Consider the following 16,212-nt stretch of genomic DNA (forward strand, 5'->3'; position numbering starts at 1 on the left):
AGTGCGCTCCGGTGAGCGTATATTGTAATCCTCATCGTTGAAGTCAGATGGTGCTGCCGCCTGGGCCATTCCCCTTCGTGTTTTCTTAGGGCTCTTAGGGCTCTTGGAGGATCCCTTTCTGGATCTCTTCTTTGAAGGGGCCATTTGAAACAGTTTTGTACCTTTGAGCCGAAGCGGACTAAGAATGAAGATCGGCACGGTGGTAACTAGGCGACAACTACGTCATGCCCTAGGGTTACATGTGAGGGTCGAAACTGTCAGGCAGAAATGGTACCTGGAGTTTTCGAAACCAGACCGTGGTCGGTGACAGAGGAAGGCGGAGTCGATAGTGGAGGCTCTATCTGTGTTCATGTGAAGAAGGGGAGGAGCGCCAGTGGAGGGTGAAGGAGATGTGGATATCAGAAAGGATGGAAAGAGATGTCGACATTAAATGCGGCGAGGTGCCAAGCCTTGGCGGCCGTGAAGCCAGGCGTAAATCACGTGATATAGTCTTGGTGTCCCTATTGTTCGAAGGAGTTTTTGAAAGTCGGCTATTACAATCGCTATATTCGCTCACACACCAAGGCGAAACCTTTTCGTTACCAAATATGTGGAAAATCTTACCCTCGCCAGTATGTCGTTTCTAGACCGGGATGATGAGAGTGATGATAAATAGCCGACTTTCCAAAGCGACACTCTGCTGCGTCATGCCAAACTCCACCAAATAAGAACAGGTGTCGAACAAGGGAGTTATCATACACAGGCTCCACCGCTGAAACACTGGTAATAGGTTTCCATAGACAAACGGTATTCCTGACGGCCTTGGCAGCAGCCTTGATGTGGGCGAACTCAATCGCCGCAAGACCGTCGAAGGTCCGACTGTACTCAATCACCGCACAAGCCAAGTGTAAGCGATCCAGCCTTCCTGGAATCGATCTGAGCAATTCCTCACTGATGTCGCTAATTCTCGAAGCTCCATGGCCGAAAATAGCGTCATTGAGATCTGAATTGCGTGGATAGGTTGGATCAATAGGCATCCAGGTGCGAACTGGGAGATGATCGATCTCGAACGCATTCACTATTTGACGTTCAAACATTCCATGTGCTGCAGATTCCTGAACGAACACGATTCGGGAGGTCATGAATGAAGAACCATCACGGAGGCGAATTGGAGCAAAAAGCTCGATAGACTCCGTAGAGCCACCGCGGACTGGAGAAAGGACGTCTTTCACGGTAGTTCCGACCGGAATGCAGTCGATCATGATCGTACGATATGCGTTCTGGCTGGTGGCTGCGCCCTCAGGAAGGTAGCGGACAGGATGTGCTGGGAAAGAACTGGTCTGCAACCAGGGCCGAGGTGTATCTCCAACCGCGCTCCAGATGAGTCCTCCGTGTAGATCGTCATTTGGGAATTGAAGCCAAGGACAGGTAACCATGTGAAAGGTAGATCCGCTCTTAGAAGACGCCACAGTAGTTGGGGATAGATTCTTCTCATCATCACGTCCTGGAGATCGTGCCTGATCGACTCCATCATCGTTGTCGGCCACGGCTGAAGACGCTCCTTTCTCTTCCTTGGCTCGAAGACTACCGATGTTTGGCAAATCCCTGGTGGGCTTTTGAGTGTTTGACTATTCCACCTGGTTAGCATGGGCAGTGTACACGGTGTAGAGAAACAAACCTGGGCTTTCAAGACTTCTCCTTTGGAGCCTGATGGTGTCGGCGCATACTTGTCAACGACTTCTGGTGGCTAGGTTAAATGTTAGTGAATTTCACCAGGCAACACTGACAAAGGTCGTGAAATTTACCACTTGCAGAACGGGATTCGCAGCAGCCTAATAAAATTCGTTTAGTGAATGAGCCCTCAAATTGAGAGAATGGGCCAGAAGACGAGCTTGGAGGGGTATTCTTGGAACTAAAGTCTGTGACTTATTTCTGTTGGGTAAAGTCGCCGTGCAGAGGAGCAGATGCTGCGCCGTTGTTGTCCTGGAGTTGTTTGGCCACTTCGCCTGAATCGGGAGAGATCTCAATAAAAGATATCAATTCTGGGGCGGCCCTTGGTGGGAGAAGCTATTTCAGGTACATTGTCGTTGAATTCTCCTGCAGTTGAGAAGTGTTTGCGCCGAGTTCGATGCAGAACCGACTCTGGCGAACACGAGCAAGATTCTTCAACCAGTCCCAGTTGAAAAGCTCCGCGTCGTCGACTTCGATGCTATCGGTTGATGTCGTGCCACAGACAACTTTCTTTTCGGGATATCCATGGGTTTCATACCTTTTCTTCTGCCGCTCTAACGCATCATACAAGATTCCTTGATCGGAGTTCGTGGTAAGCCACCCGTGATTGTGACAGAATTCTTCAACGCAGCTTCTTCTGCATCTTCCTCTAGATCCGTTTTCTTCTCCTCTCTTAAAGCGCTTTTTATTGTTGATGTGGTACTTGACGATGGCCCTCAAACGGCTGACAGTCGTGGTCAAGCCTGAGACTTGTTGCATAACTTTCTTGAGCTGTCCTTCCAACTCTGCACATCGTTGGATCTGAATGTTCAGCGCCACTTTGGTCGCATTGTGGGCGTCTTGTTCATTCATCAAAGCAACATACAATGACTGGTTGATAGCCGTTCCATCTGAGGGACGCGGTGCAGCAGAAGATCCGTCTGGGACAAAGGCAGCAACTGTTGGATCCATTATGGGAATGGGAAATGGAAGGGAGAATGTCTCTTGTGCCTTATCGCGGCTGTCAGTCAGAGGAACTTCTTCGTGATCAATACACATACATCGAGAGACGGTGTTGGACAGTGCTGTGTGAGCACAGCGCCAACTTCTTGTCTGTCGCTTGTCGCACCATCCACTGTAGAGCGAAACGCATCAGGACCAGATCTCAGGCGCGAATCACCAAGGTCGGATTTAATGTGGGTATGGAAGAAGTTTGCATCACTTATCAAGGGAGTCGCGGGTCCTTGAGGCGCTTGACTGTCGGTCGTGACAGAATCTCTCAAGGAATTGCCAGTCTGGTACTGTGAAAATCCAGATCTCGTCGCTCTGGCGAGACTCTCTGCAAGCTGATCACCCATGACCTTGTTGGCAATGGCATCGATGGGCCGGATGTTGCCGGCTGGAGTGAATTTGAAGCTTCCCAGCTGGGATTGGTTGAGGTTCTGTCGCTCCATGGAACGGTAATTGAGCGGACGCTCAGATGGTTTGCTCGAGGACATGGCAAGAAACTTTCAGGAGCCGACACCGTCGCAGAACAACCTCACGTATGCAGACTGAGGATATTGTGTTGAGAAGAGCGTGCCATGGGGGTGAGAAAGCTGAAGTGAGAAGAGGAGCCGCAGTTGGCTCCTCGCAGACTCGTCTGCGCAGGTGCGACAGTTGTGACAGTATCGCATCTGCTCGATACATCCACAAGCCTTGAAAATGCAGAAGATTTCATTCATTCTTCTTACAGTTCCATGCCAGAAGAACTTACGCATTCTCGTTCATTCTCAATTGCGACCATCATTCAATTGCTGAGCACTTTTAAACAGCCTCCCCGCAAGGATGGACGAGCATTCTATGGCTCCCTTCACACTCATCACACTCCTACCTGTTTCTTGTTTCCGGGCCCTTTCTATGCATTCAACCATCATGCAACGTCACAAAGCTCCATGGCCGGTGTCAATCTTACTTGTGAATTGATCATTTCACGATCTGGAATTCTCTCCGACCCACTTAACGATTAGAACGATAGATTCAGGGTTCATGCCAGCAACAATGCGAAAATACCCCCCAAATATTAGTTGAATATCTTCCGTGTACAAGTTTCCAAGTCAGGAGGGAAGGTTTGGGAGGTTCTTACCATCATCAAAACAATTCCTTTCGTGTTGTGTGGTTCATATCTCGGCATTGCCGTTTGCACCAACCCATGAGATGTTTCCGGGATCCAAGAACTCACCATAACAATGCTCACGAGATCTCGGAAAACACAAGATAGGTCGCGACCACGCGTTGAACGTCCTGAGGTTTTCGAAGCCTTCGGGAACTTATCCAGCTCTTCGATGTTCTCGCCGCAATATCACCGCAATAACGCCAATGCCGGTCCTTTTTCTATTCAACGCCGAATTTCACCAGAGTGTGCAGGGAAAAAAAAGGGACGCGATGTGACACAAGAAAATGGAACTTCCACTGGACCGAATAGAGAGGAGAGAGATTTGGTTCGGAGCGCATTTTTCGGATTAATGAGCAGCGAACCAGTCCGCCTGTATTTCATCCGCAAAGTGGCAAAGCGCATGACACTAAATGTCGAGCCCGTCTGACAAGAAAATCGATCAATCGAATCAAGGGCAAAGGACCATCCGGAACCCGCACGGTAGATGGCCGGACAAGTGGTTGTCGCCGTGCCCCATGCGGCTTTTCGAGACTTTGGAAGCTTTTGCAGGACATTCCGGGTTACTTGGCACACTTGGCATGCTACTAGGCACTGAATGCTTGACTGAATATTTTCTCTTGGGAGCGACGTCAATGGCGAATTCCACCATGCACAAACACCGATCCCACCCCCAACCTCCACCAGGTTTTGCCCGCCATCACTAGATTACAACTCGAACAGGAAGGATAAGCAGGGATATTCCATCGCCCTTCCCAGCCTTGATGTCGACTTATCCACTCGCCCTCAAAGGCGCACAAACAAACTGAAGAGGAACGTGGAGCCTTTCACCCGGGGGGTTATCAGTCCACCATGGTCCCGTCTGCACGACCTCTGTACTACTGTCATCTTTTTTTTATCAAGTATTCTGGCCGGTCTGTCAGATATAAATCGAGCTGCGCTTCCCTCTGAAGTCTTGTTTACACCAGGCCAGACCTTTTGCCACCACTCATTATCGTCATGGAGAAACCGGATGTGAAACTCTCTGATTCTGATGACGGCCAGTCACCATCGGATAATGAGAAGCACCCCGAAAGTGGCGCCCCAGTTCCGATCCTGGACATTCCTGACCCCGATGAAGGTCTGAGTGAGGAGGAGAGGAGGCGCATCGTAAGCGGATACCATCGATCTAAGCGGCTGTTCGAAAGGCTAAATTCGATCTGCAGGATCGCGCCTTGCTCTGGAAGCTCGATCTTCAGCTTATCCCATGGCTTGCATTTCTCTACCTGATTTCGTTCCTCGATCGAACGAACATCGGGAATGCCAAAATCGATGGACTTCAAGAAGATTTGAATATGACCAACAGTGAATACAATGATACCTTGACGATTTTCTTCATCTCGTACTCAATCTTCGAACCTCTGACACAAGTTCTACTGAAACGGTTCAAGCCGTCCATATTTCTTCCCACCATCATGATATTATGGGGGATCACAATGACAACCATGGGACTTGTTCACGACTTTTCCGGCCTTATGGCGGCTCGATGGTTCCTAGGCTTGACTGAAGCCGGATTGTTCCCTGGTATGTTGCTCACCGGAGTCGTCGAAGCCCTCTGACAGCGTAGGCGTGAATTACTACCTCTCGTGCTGGTATCGAAGATCTGAGTTTGGTATCCGGGCGGCCATCTTCTTCAGTGCGGCAGCGCTTGCCGGATCTTTCGGTGGCCTGCTCGCAGCCGCTATTGTGAACATGGACGGAGTCGGTGGCAAACCTGGATGGGCCTGGATCTTCATTCTCGAAGGTCTTGTCACCATTATCGTCGCATTTCTTTCGTTCTTTATGGTAATTAGGAGCATAGCTTGGCCGAACAGAAAATAGCTGACATGTTCAGGTTCACGATTTTCCCGATGAAGCGAAATTTTTATCAGAGGACGATCGCTTCCGTGTCATTCGCCGCCTGAAGCTTGACCAGCAGTCAAGCGCTGAACATGAAGAGTTCAAATTGGATTATCTATGGGCCAGTTTGAAGGACTGGAAAACCTACACCGGAATGATGATCTATATGGGTTGTGACGGTGCTCTCTACGCATTCTCTCTGTTCTTGCCAACGATCGTCCAACAAATGGGCTACAAGAGTATTCATGCTCAGCTCCTTAGTGTTCCTCCATATGCGGTCGCGGCAGTTGTCACCATTTTCATTGGTTTCGTGGCCGACAGGACTCGAATGAGAGGTAATTCCACGCCTTCTTTTTAGGTCGATGGTTTCAACTGATATTGGAAGGTTATTGTAACATGGTCATGGCCATATTCGGTATCGTCGGCTTCGCAATGCTGCTTGGATCTGGCACACCCGCCGTTCAGTATGCTGGAACGTTTCTTGGAGCTATGGGGATTTATCCTTGCATCCCGAACACAATTTCGTGGACGGCAAACAATGTCGAAGGTGTCTACAAACGAGGTATCTCTTTGGGATTCGTTATTGGATGGGGAAATCTCAACGGTAAGTGATTCTAGGAATCCTTCTAGCGCTACCCCCCAATCTATACTAATTTACCCTCAGGGATCGTTTCTTCCAACATCTACCGTACTGAAGATAAACCACGATTCAAGCCTGGTCACGCTGTCGTGCTAGCTTATGAAGCGGTATTCCTTCTTGGTGGAAGTATTCTTCAACATCTCCTTCTTCGCAGGGAGAACGCGAAACGCAGAAACGGCGAGAGGAATGTCTGGGTTGACGGCAAGACAGAGATAGAGATCGATAAGCTGGGCGACAAGAGACCAGACTTCATCTATACTCTGTGAGAGAAGCAATACATTCTCTGGGCACTTTGTTGGGGTACAAGGTTGGAATATATCCTGCAGGGTTGTGATCTGGTATGGTTTTCGGAGCGTGGGACATTCGTTTGAGAAGCAACTAGATGGATATATACGTGAACGGAATTTGACAAGCGTGAACTGTGGTCTAGAATCTGATAGTACATGACAACCCAAGCATAACGCTTGATACGAAGATGGTCGTCCATGGCGTTAATATCAATGTCATATACAAGAGAATAGCCAGTTCGGTCACCATGACTTCCCTCTTGAGTCCTCCTTTTTTGCCTTTTTTTTTTTTTTTTTTTTTTTTTCAATATAAAAGGAAAATCACTCCCTGAAACTCCTGACCGGAGTCTTTTCATTTTCGGACTATGATTGACAGTCCAAGAGTGAAAATACCTCAGTCATGACATGAGTGCATTACTATCTGGTATATAACCCGCCGCGATCTTAAATGAGTCGAACATCGTGATGATGGGAAAAAACTGTACTTAGCTTCCTTATTGGAAGCCACCAGATTCCATTCCATCCCTCTTCTTCATGTCATCAGGGCAAGAGATATTGATTCGGCCTCTCAAATTCTGCGTGGTCGGCAATGGACCTCGAGCAAAAAGGTAGCGGATACGTCTATGCTGATTTATTGCTGTTTCTTGCCCGCAAGCGGACCAGTGTCCTTATCGAAAGCCGCATACGTGACTTGGAGGGAGGCGACGGCAGAAATGCCGACGTAAAGAATCGACAGGAGCAGGATACCAACAAGGAATCCCATGAAAATACCTGGAGACTTGTGTCAGCAATCAGTGAGATGAAACGGAAGGCTGGGGACTTTGTACCGGGCGTGAAGAACTGATACTTGTCAAATAATGGACCATCAATTATGGTTTGATTGCCTGTCTGGTTTACGGCACGCACACCTAGATCTCTTTTCAAATCCATGTGCAGAGCCTCCTGGATCGGTGACTCCATGTCATATTCAGATTCTTCAAACTCGGTAGCGACAAACCAGCCTTCATGGGCCCGTGTTGTCGTGTAAAGCACCGTGTAGTTATGCGGGGAAAGTGCGTCAAGGATCGATGCGAAGAAAGCGTCGTTGGCAGCGAGGTCCTTGGCCCTTGACTCCGACGATGGAGCAGGCAGTGTGACTTTGACCAATCGAGGGGCAGGAGTAAGTGTTGTTGGAACGGAGTCCTTTGAAGCATCGATCTCGGTGATTTTTACGCCACATTTTGTCTCAAGAACCTCAGTCCAGCTGGAGGGGTCGATGTCACCGTAGACATCTGCAATAGTGAAGCTACTTCGAATGCCGGGCCTGAATTGTGCGTCCGATAATGCCTTCGCCAGGACAGGTGTATTCTTTTTGCATTCGTAGTCTCGGCCGCTGACGCCCTGCTGGGAAACGAGGATGTAGAAGTCGGAGGGACATTGGGAGAGGGAGAGAACGACGTCCGCGACGATAACAGGAGCGGGTTGAAGAGGGGAGATGGAGAGGAGCAGTCTGGAGAGCCATGGTTAGCTCGATGTTGATCGGATTGATGATTGCCTAGTGGTAGATAACGTACTCAGAGGTAGAGAACATGAAGAAAGGTGTGGTGTCGAGGTAGCCATAGGCGCATTCAGCTGCGAGCGCCAAAGCGCACAGCCTGAGTAAATGCATGGCTGCAAGTGTACTATGCCTTGATGTTGAGAAGTGGAGAGGGCATGAGACGGAAGCTCTAGGTTCCTCGCTTCATCGTATACCCACAGCCTCGCCAAGTTCTGGACCAATCACAAGGGCTTGAATCTCTTGGCAAGTTTAATTGATTTGCTTTACTACGAGGCTGAGAGTGAGGAACAGGAGGTCGTCATCAAGAATAAGTTGGCCATTTGGGATAATACGGCTGTCTCCAGCTGCAATTCATGCTTGCCTTACTCATACATGGACTTTCTTCCCCGGCCCTTTCTAGTCCTCATAGACTTCGGTTTATTTGTAGTTCAGACCACCCAGCTGGGATCCCCACTGCCACCCGAGGAACCCAGTGCACCCCACCAGCCCCAGGTTGGATCATCGCTGATTACGAATTTCTGGTTCACTAACCAGTAAGCTCCGAGCTAATTATCCCCAAGTTTGCCAGGTATTGGGGTGAGATGCTGGATTGCGCTGGACTCTCGATTGAGAAGTGGGTTCGGCATTGCACGCACCATATGGTTCTGAACTGAGCAGTTGTCTTCCGTGTGTCATCCAGTTCGTTTTCGTTTCCTTTTATGAGAAGTCATCCATTGCCTTGTCAGTCAATTGAACACCTTGAGGAGCAGGAGGCGGTTTCGCATCATCCGGTGCTCCTTGAGTCATTCTGTTCCTCAAACTACCGGGCCGACCAACCAGTTTTCTATCAGTCGCCGCAGTACTTCTCTTCAGAGATCCCACCTTGGAACTTGGTTCTTGTTCCCTCGCCGCAGGGACTGCTGAGTCCGACTCTTGACTGTCGTCGTCGAGTGGCGGAGGAATATGTGGACCTGGGCCACCTCCACTAAAAGTGGCAGGCATGGTGATTGTGTCGGGAGAAGTTTGTCCCTGTCCATTCGTGACCGTATTTGAGGGCTCAACTCTCATAGCTGGGTTCTTTTCCACAGCTGACTGGTTCCTAGCTTGAATGGGTGAACTCTCGGTACTACCGGGAACTTCCAGACTTGATCTCTTAGCTGACGGTAAGCCAACTCCACTCACATTCCTTCCATGATCAGGTCTGGGGCTTGCGACAACTGGGAATCGTCCGACACTTCCATCAGTGCTCTTGTCACGTCTGTGTCGATTGGTGGGCGCCGGACTCTTGTCTCGTTGTCTCTGTTCCGTAATGGCTCTTGCTCTCGCTTCCATGTTAGCCCGCCTTGAGCTCTCATCAATATTGCTAACCGCTCGTTGACGATTAGAAATGCTGTTGGAACCAGAAAGCGTGGAAGATTGACGTTTGAGTTCGCCAAAGATGGCTTCTTTGTGGTCGAACAAGTCTCGAATAAGTCGATACGCATGACGTTCTTCCAAGGTCAAAGAGTTCTCGGTCCTCGGTCGCAGAATACAAGGAGCCAGCGACTGCGCTAGAGCGGCGACGTATGCCTCATCTGCAGACGTGAGGTCAATCAGTCGAGTAAAATGTGTCGCAATAGCATCGAGTGTGGCAATGTTATTGAGACGAAGCTGGCCAAGGGTCGATTGCAGCACCTTGATTCTCGGTGTAGCATCGATTGGATCATTAGAAATGGGATTCGGCACTGCATCAGAGGTTGTTGCGTATATCGTCTTGATAATCTCATAGACCTGCGAGGAAACCAGAGAATCTGAAACTTAGCAAGAGAGACTCTATAAGCCGAATGTAATACTTACCAGGTAATTCGAGAAGGTACAGTTTCAAGACACTGGCAACAATTGGTACCTCGTATTTTTCGAGAACTTCTCGTGGGACGGGAGCTCCATTGTTGATTTGATTCCTCAGGTGATGTGTCGCGGCTAGAGGAACATCGACAAGCCAAATATTCCTTCTCGCTTTGTCTCCTTCAAGGTCTGGATAGTGATTGTCAAGGAATGTCAATATCGAAGTCACAATGATGGGAACTCGCTTCCGATCAGCTCTTGCTCTTGCTTCCAAATCAACACCAAAAGTCTGGTCTTCGACGCTTCCATAATAGTTCTCATATGGCGTGGCTTTGGGGACGAAGGCCCCGGTTCTGTAATTCTCAAGCAGATATCTCAAGTCGCCCAGAGGCTGAATGGTTTCCTGGTAGAGCATCATATGATCAACTTGACTCTGGAAAGAGGGAATGCTGTTGCTGATCGCCCCGGAGAAATCAAGAATCACTGACTTGATCGCTTTCAGTCGATCCATTTCGCACCGTTCTAGGAATTTCAAGTGATCCATCATCGACTCTTCCAAGTGGCATCTGAGCATATCAAGTTTTCGGACCCCAGCCTTGTACTTTTCGTCTGCTTCCTTGGCTTCACGTTTTAGGCGTTCAGCGGGCGTCTCATTTGGGTAAGGATTGTTCAATGGATTCCACGTTTGTAAAGTTTCGGTGATGTTTCCGATGGACGGTGAATCTAATATCCCATCTTGTGATGATGTCGTGCTTGATCTGCCGAGAGGCTTTCGCTTCTCAGGATAGCCTGTAATTTGAAAGACTCGAGTCTTCCATTGATACTTCATTCTTGAACTGTTGGCAAATGTGTTGCCCATGTTACCAATGAGGCGTAAGAACCCTCGGTCGATCAAATCCTGTCCAATCTTCTCGGCATATCCCACGCTGGATGCCTTCATGTGTTTCTGGATGTATTCCACGATATCTGTGCCAGCAGATACATTTTGATATGTTCCCAATATCGGAACTTTGTATTCTCCAAGAGGAATGGTATCCAACATACTGGTCAAGAGTGCCTTGAGATGTTCGGGCGTGTAAGTCTGGTCACCAATTTCGACGGGTAATTCGTCAACCTCATCCTCCGGCAGAACAATCTTGGGCGGTGGTGGGCTCTGAGGCTTGGGGCTCTCTTTCGCCGGCCCTTGAAAGGCCAATTTGTTTTCCTCCTCAAGGTCCTCCACCAGCCTGCACTTATTGAAATAATGACTTCTCAGCTTTTTGACTATGTCTGCTTGTCTGTCGTGAGCCTTGATCTTTCCTTGCAGTTCATCTTGAGAGCTCTGTATTCTTGTCGCATGCGCATCGCACCATCTAGAAAAGGGATTGACCACTAGTTCTCGGATGTTGTCGGCGATCTTCTTGTGATTTTTTGAAGCTTCGACCATCTCGCTTCGAACTCCTTCATAGGCCTGAAGAGGTCAGCGCGGCCACTCGGATCTCTCACGACAGCGGACTCACCTTGCGAGTGCTTGCGCCGTCGTCTCTCGTGAATCCACCAGTCATTCGATCGATTGTTGGTGCAATGTCTCCCAGTTGATCGCTGTACATTTCTTCCGCATCTGCCCGCATGCTGGCGATTGTAAGGACTTGTTGGTTTTCAATCACGCCTTGTTGGAGTTTCTGGAAGAGAGTTCCCAATCCTCCAGCGTAGTCCGCCGACCAAAACGATTCTGTAAAGCCAGGCATCTTTGGTCGCGCAGTTGGGGCACTCTCTGTCGCCATGATTGTTGGAAACCCTCTCTAGTCCAGATCAAATAAAAAGGGAGGAAAGTTTCTTTCTTCCAAGGAGAATTACAGAAAAATTGTGGGCGCGGGAACACGACCTCTATCGATCGGGGGCGGAGAACAGGCGAAGCGTAACGATGTGGCCGCGACGAGGTGTGTTAGTTCGAAGAAGAAACAAGGGAAAGGTACAGGTGGATAAAACCCGATACACGCAGTACAAAGAATTCGTGGTCAAGATTTAAATTCCCATGGACGCGATGGGGAGTCAAGCAAAAGCTGGATCTGAAACGGAGATTGAAGACAGACTTCTGGCCAGGAATGGCAGTTGGTTGAAAACACACACTGGGGGATTTCATCCCAGCTTGTGGCCCCCAGAAAGTTGAACCTGAAACAGTCAAACAACCCACTGGCTGGGTGGCATCTGGGCACCAGTCACTCTGAATCCTGCGTCACCCGAGAGCCACATGCAAGCTTTTGCCTTTTTTTTAAAAATTTTGGCGCCCGCTATCATTGAACGTTCATATATTATCTGGACTCAATGCCATATAAATTTTTTTTTTTTTTTTTCTGGGGGACCCATGTGGTACTGCGGAAGGAATAGTCATTCGAATACTAAAACCCGGAATAATACCAGCTTTGCCATCACAGACGTATTCACACTTCCTTGACATAAAAAGACTGACAGCATCCATTCTATTCCCTTCCCTGTCTACAGTCATTCCTCGGTTCGGTCGGGCCTCCTGTCCATCATTGCCAGGCTCGAGTAGGAGATTTGGGAGAGGTGGGCGAAATTGGAAAGAACTTCTTCGATTTTGTAGGCGTGTCGAAAAAGTCAGCAACCGTGAGTCAATCTTTAAGACCCAAATCTTCCTCTGCCGGAACAACACGAATGGTATTGGTGTGGCCCATACCACCTCTCCATCCTTGCACGCAGACAACACTGTCTCCTTGAGTCAAAACACCCAATTTGATGGCACTTGCGATCCCCCATTTCAAACGCTTGTCGACATCTTTCTGCCAGTCCACTCCACGGAAGTCTGGCTTGGGCTCAGGGAAGTGGAATGGGTAAACTCCACGGTAGAGATGAGCATAGCGTGAGGCAGTGGCATTTCGTGTCACCATGATGATGGGACAAACTGGACGATACTTGGAGAGAAGTCGGGCCGAGTGACCACTGTTGGGAATTAGACCAAATCTAATTACTCATATTTCAGGGGGGCTTACCTTGTGGTCAGAACAAGAATGGCGCCGGCATTCAATTCCATACTGGCGCCCACAGCAGAAATGGCAATGGACTCCACGGTCTCAATGGGTCGAGGGCAGCTTGTTCTCAATTCGTCAAAGACATTGGCATAGGGAATCGCAACCTCCGCCAACAAGCAGGTTTCATGCATCATGGTCACGGCCTCTCTGGGATAATTGCCTTTGGCGGTCTCACCAGACAACATGACACAGTCGGCCCCGTCGAGGACGGCATTTGCAACATCAGAGACCTCAGCTCGCGTTGGTCTTGGGTTGTTAGTCATCGACTCCAACATCTGTGTTGCACAGATAACAGGCTTGCCCTTCATGTTACACTTGGCAATCATCATCTTTTGGGCAATGAAAACCTTTGCAGCTGGGATTTCAATGCCGAGATCTCCCCGTGCGACCATGACACCGTCGGTCTCCGCGAGAATCTCGTCAAAATTGTTCATACCCTGCTGGTTCTCAATCTTTGCAATGATTTGGATCTCCTTGCCCTCCTCGCCAAGCACTTTTCGAATATGTTTGATATCCTCTCCTCGACGGATGAAGGAAGCAAAAATCATGTCGACTCCATTCTTGACACCAAATTGCAAGTCCGCAATGTCTTTCTTTGACAAGGCCGGAAGGTCAACATCTGTTCCGGGCAGGTTCACACCTTTCTTGGAAGAGATTTGTCCATCATTAAGCACTCGTACTCGGAGAGTCTTGTCATCAACGACTTTGAGGACTTCGAAAGATTGAATGCCATCATCAACGTAGATCAGTTTGCCAGCATCGATCACCTTGGTGATGTTCTTGTAGTCAACGTACCTATCACTACATTAGCTAACCCGTAACTGTAAAGATGCAGCCAACGTCTTTCTCTCACAGGTTCTTGTCGTCGCTCGCAGTAGCGTATCGATCATCGGTGGTAATGTTCAATTCAAGCCCTGCCTTGATGGGAATATCTTTGTCTCCTGGAGTGTTTCCCGTTCGGATCTCGGGTCCTTTCTGTTCCACAGGTGTTCAGTTAACTACCGTAGAGGGTGAAGTAGTTCACGAACCGTATCGAGGGCAATTGCAACAGGACGGCCAGGATAGTCTTTGGTGGACTGTCTGGTATTGTCAATGACAGATTGGTGGTACTGGTCAAGGTCAGTGATGAGATGCAGACCTTTGAGTGCCATGATTACCTCATATGAGCCGTGAGAAAAGTTCATTCGGACCACATTCAGGCCAGCTACAAAGCATTAAGTATCTGTTCCGCCTCTTGAGCCTTCGAAGCCCACGTACCCTTTCTCAATATGGTAATCTTCTCAACAGAATTGGTCTTCGGGCCTGGAACAGAGTCCGTTAGCGTCCATTTCTCTGTATACAAGTAGAAAGCTGCCCGGCATACCAATGGTGCAGATGATGCTGGTTCTGCGGTGGTGCTTCTTTGGCTGATAGTCGATGTCGAGGTTGCACTGCCATTCTAGCTTGGTGCGGTTGGCAAGATGGTCCAAAGCGTCACCCATTTTGTCTTCTTCTTCCTCTTCTGCTTTCTTTTTCTCCTGTTGTCTATATGGAAAACAGAGCCGGAATGAGCGGTCCGGAGGAGTTGCGGAGAGGAACCAATCTAGCGGTGGACGCCTGCAAATAGCTCAATGCAGTCAGCAGCTGTTTCATATTGGCAGGAGTCTATGCAATTAGAACAACACCTACTATTCACTCCTGGAGGCTTTGACAGAAGGAAGACTCGTTCAACAAAGAATGAACCGCCGTGGAAGGTATCACCATTAAAAAAAGCAATGGTTGAGTCCGCCTAGCTTTTTGGTCGAGTTGAACGGGAAGCTCTCACGTCACGCTTATCAGGCTATTTTGCCCGACATGCTACAAAGTACCTTGCAAGCTGGCTCGACTTTGAACACCGAACGAATGAGCAACGTCGATCTGGCAAGCTGGAAATGAATGGGGATTGGATCGAAACCGGAGGGCGGGACAGACCTGCTGGTGGGTTCCTCTGGTAGCTTGCCCCTCACCGCCAATGCTTCCTCAGAAATTATAGGCGCTGAAGGTCCCTATGCTTCGCAGGAGGCCGACATGCTACCGCAGTGCAAAACACTTGACGTCTGACAACCAATTTCCTTTATCCAACCCTGCAATATTGATGTCTGACAGGTGCACCAAAAGTGTATCTGCACCGTCAGACCAAGTCCGTTTTTCCATTTGGCCTTCGGCGTCGTATCTGGTCACTTCTACCGTCGGACATCACATGTGCCCAGGCAAGACTACATCCTCATGCCTTTTCTTGCTGACCATCACTCAGAGTAAGCAAAAGGGATCAACTGCCTTCGCCATGGTGGTAAGTGGATATGCAAGCTTAATTAGCGTCAATGGGCTGAAGAACGAGCAGCTTGGACGTCTCACCCACTACGCCTTCGACGCCGTCCTCATCTCTGCTTTCCTTGCCGGAATCAAGAGAAGCACAGGTCTCACGTAGGTCCCCCGATTCGTTCCCCTCCTGGATATCGCAAGATTGGGGTGCTGTGGCTAGTATCGTCTCAGACTGACTAACCCCAGACCAACCAGCGTCAAAGCCTCTTCTATCGGCGAGTCCAAAGAAATCCAGACATGGGTTGATCGATATCTCGGAGTGGGAGAATGGGTGATGGATCAATCAGTGGCAATCATGGGCAGCAGCGGTTGGTTTGAACGAAGGCGATGAAGAGAACATTGATGGGGGCAACGCGCAGTCAGTACACCACCGCTTGAACGAATTGTGATGCATCATGAGGAGTCAAGAAGAATGCTCAAGGAGCTGCGGGGAGGATATATGTTGTTTATGGCAACTTGAGGGGAGTTTTTTTTCCACACGCTCAACTCTGCAAACCCCATTGATTGTATCATACATATTCGGGACACCGCCATTGGGATGTTTGGAATCAAATTGAAGGCAAATCAACCGGGTTTAGGAAGCGTGCCAATACAAGTGGCAGGTGATTCATGTCCCATTTTTGAGCCCCCCACTTGACCATCCTGGCGATATACCTGGAATTGACACCAGTAGGAATACCAGGTTCTTTGCTTGGTACAAGTCGAACGTCATCCCAAGATAAGTTTCTACTCCAGGCCGAGGAGCCCAAGGGCCTGCCCGATCGTAATCCGCTACCACTACTGGGGCCATGCCTTCGATTGCTCCGTACATTGGTATCTAGGGTATAAATCAACTATCCAAGTCATCATCCGACGAG

At 49.1% G+C, this 16,212-nt stretch overlaps 6 protein-coding genes across 6 annotated transcripts; 2 read left to right on the forward strand and 4 right to left on the reverse strand.

Moving 5' to 3' along the window:
- Positions 1-599: 599 nt before the first annotated feature.
- On the reverse strand, positions 600-3,188 carry Z518_10295 (uncharacterized protein; the record flags this gene model as incomplete). The annotated part of the gene is made up of 5 exons (XM_013411840.1): positions 600-1,607; positions 1,658-1,726; positions 1,785-1,811; positions 2,131-2,700; positions 2,751-3,188. The coding sequence occupies 5 exons, from the start codon at positions 3,186-3,188 to the stop codon at positions 600-602; spliced, it is 2,112 nt and encodes a 703-aa protein (XP_013267294.1).
- Positions 3,189-4,840: 1,652 nt separating this feature from the next.
- Positions 4,841-6,625, forward strand: Z518_10296 (uncharacterized protein; the record flags this gene model as incomplete). Its single annotated transcript, XM_013411841.1, has 6 exons — positions 4,841-4,990; positions 5,047-5,404; positions 5,448-5,665; positions 5,715-6,054; positions 6,105-6,323; positions 6,384-6,625. The coding sequence occupies 6 exons, from the start codon at positions 4,841-4,843 to the stop codon at positions 6,623-6,625; spliced, it is 1,527 nt and encodes a 508-aa protein (XP_013267295.1).
- Positions 6,626-7,277: 652 nt separating this feature from the next.
- Positions 7,278-8,294, reverse strand: Z518_10297 (uncharacterized protein; the record flags this gene model as incomplete). Its single annotated transcript, XM_013411842.1, has 3 exons — positions 7,278-7,417; positions 7,474-8,135; positions 8,200-8,294. The coding sequence occupies 3 exons, from the start codon at positions 8,292-8,294 to the stop codon at positions 7,278-7,280; spliced, it is 897 nt and encodes a 298-aa protein (XP_013267296.1).
- A 585-nt stretch (positions 8,295-8,879) lies between these two features.
- Positions 8,880-11,749, reverse strand: Z518_10298 (uncharacterized protein; the record flags this gene model as incomplete). The annotated part of the gene is made up of 3 exons (XM_013411843.1): positions 8,880-9,952; positions 9,999-11,436; positions 11,486-11,749. The coding sequence occupies 3 exons, from the start codon at positions 11,747-11,749 to the stop codon at positions 8,880-8,882; spliced, it is 2,775 nt and encodes a 924-aa protein (XP_013267297.1).
- An 849-nt stretch (positions 11,750-12,598) lies between these two features.
- Z518_10299 (pyruvate kinase) lies at positions 12,599-14,496 on the reverse strand (the record flags this gene model as incomplete). The annotated part of the gene is made up of 7 exons (XM_013411844.1): positions 12,599-12,926; positions 12,977-13,810; positions 13,869-13,990; positions 14,044-14,124; positions 14,173-14,219; positions 14,273-14,317; positions 14,379-14,496. 7 exons carry the CDS (start codon positions 14,494-14,496, stop codon positions 12,599-12,601), a joined length of 1,575 nt encoding a protein of 524 aa, XP_013267298.1.
- Positions 14,497-15,317: 821 nt separating this feature from the next.
- On the forward strand, positions 15,318-15,686 carry Z518_10300 (uncharacterized protein; the record flags this gene model as incomplete). Its single annotated transcript, XM_013411845.1, has 2 exons — positions 15,318-15,457; positions 15,542-15,686. The coding sequence occupies 2 exons, from the start codon at positions 15,318-15,320 to the stop codon at positions 15,684-15,686; spliced, it is 285 nt and encodes a 94-aa protein (XP_013267299.1).
- Positions 15,687-16,212: the final 526 nt, after the last annotated feature.

This window comes from Rhinocladiella mackenziei, assembly GCF_000835555.1.
Source record: "Rhinocladiella mackenziei CBS 650.93 unplaced genomic scaffold supercont1.9, whole genome shotgun sequence".
Lineage (NCBI taxonomy): Eukaryota > Fungi > Ascomycota > Eurotiomycetes > Chaetothyriales > Herpotrichiellaceae > Rhinocladiella > Rhinocladiella mackenziei.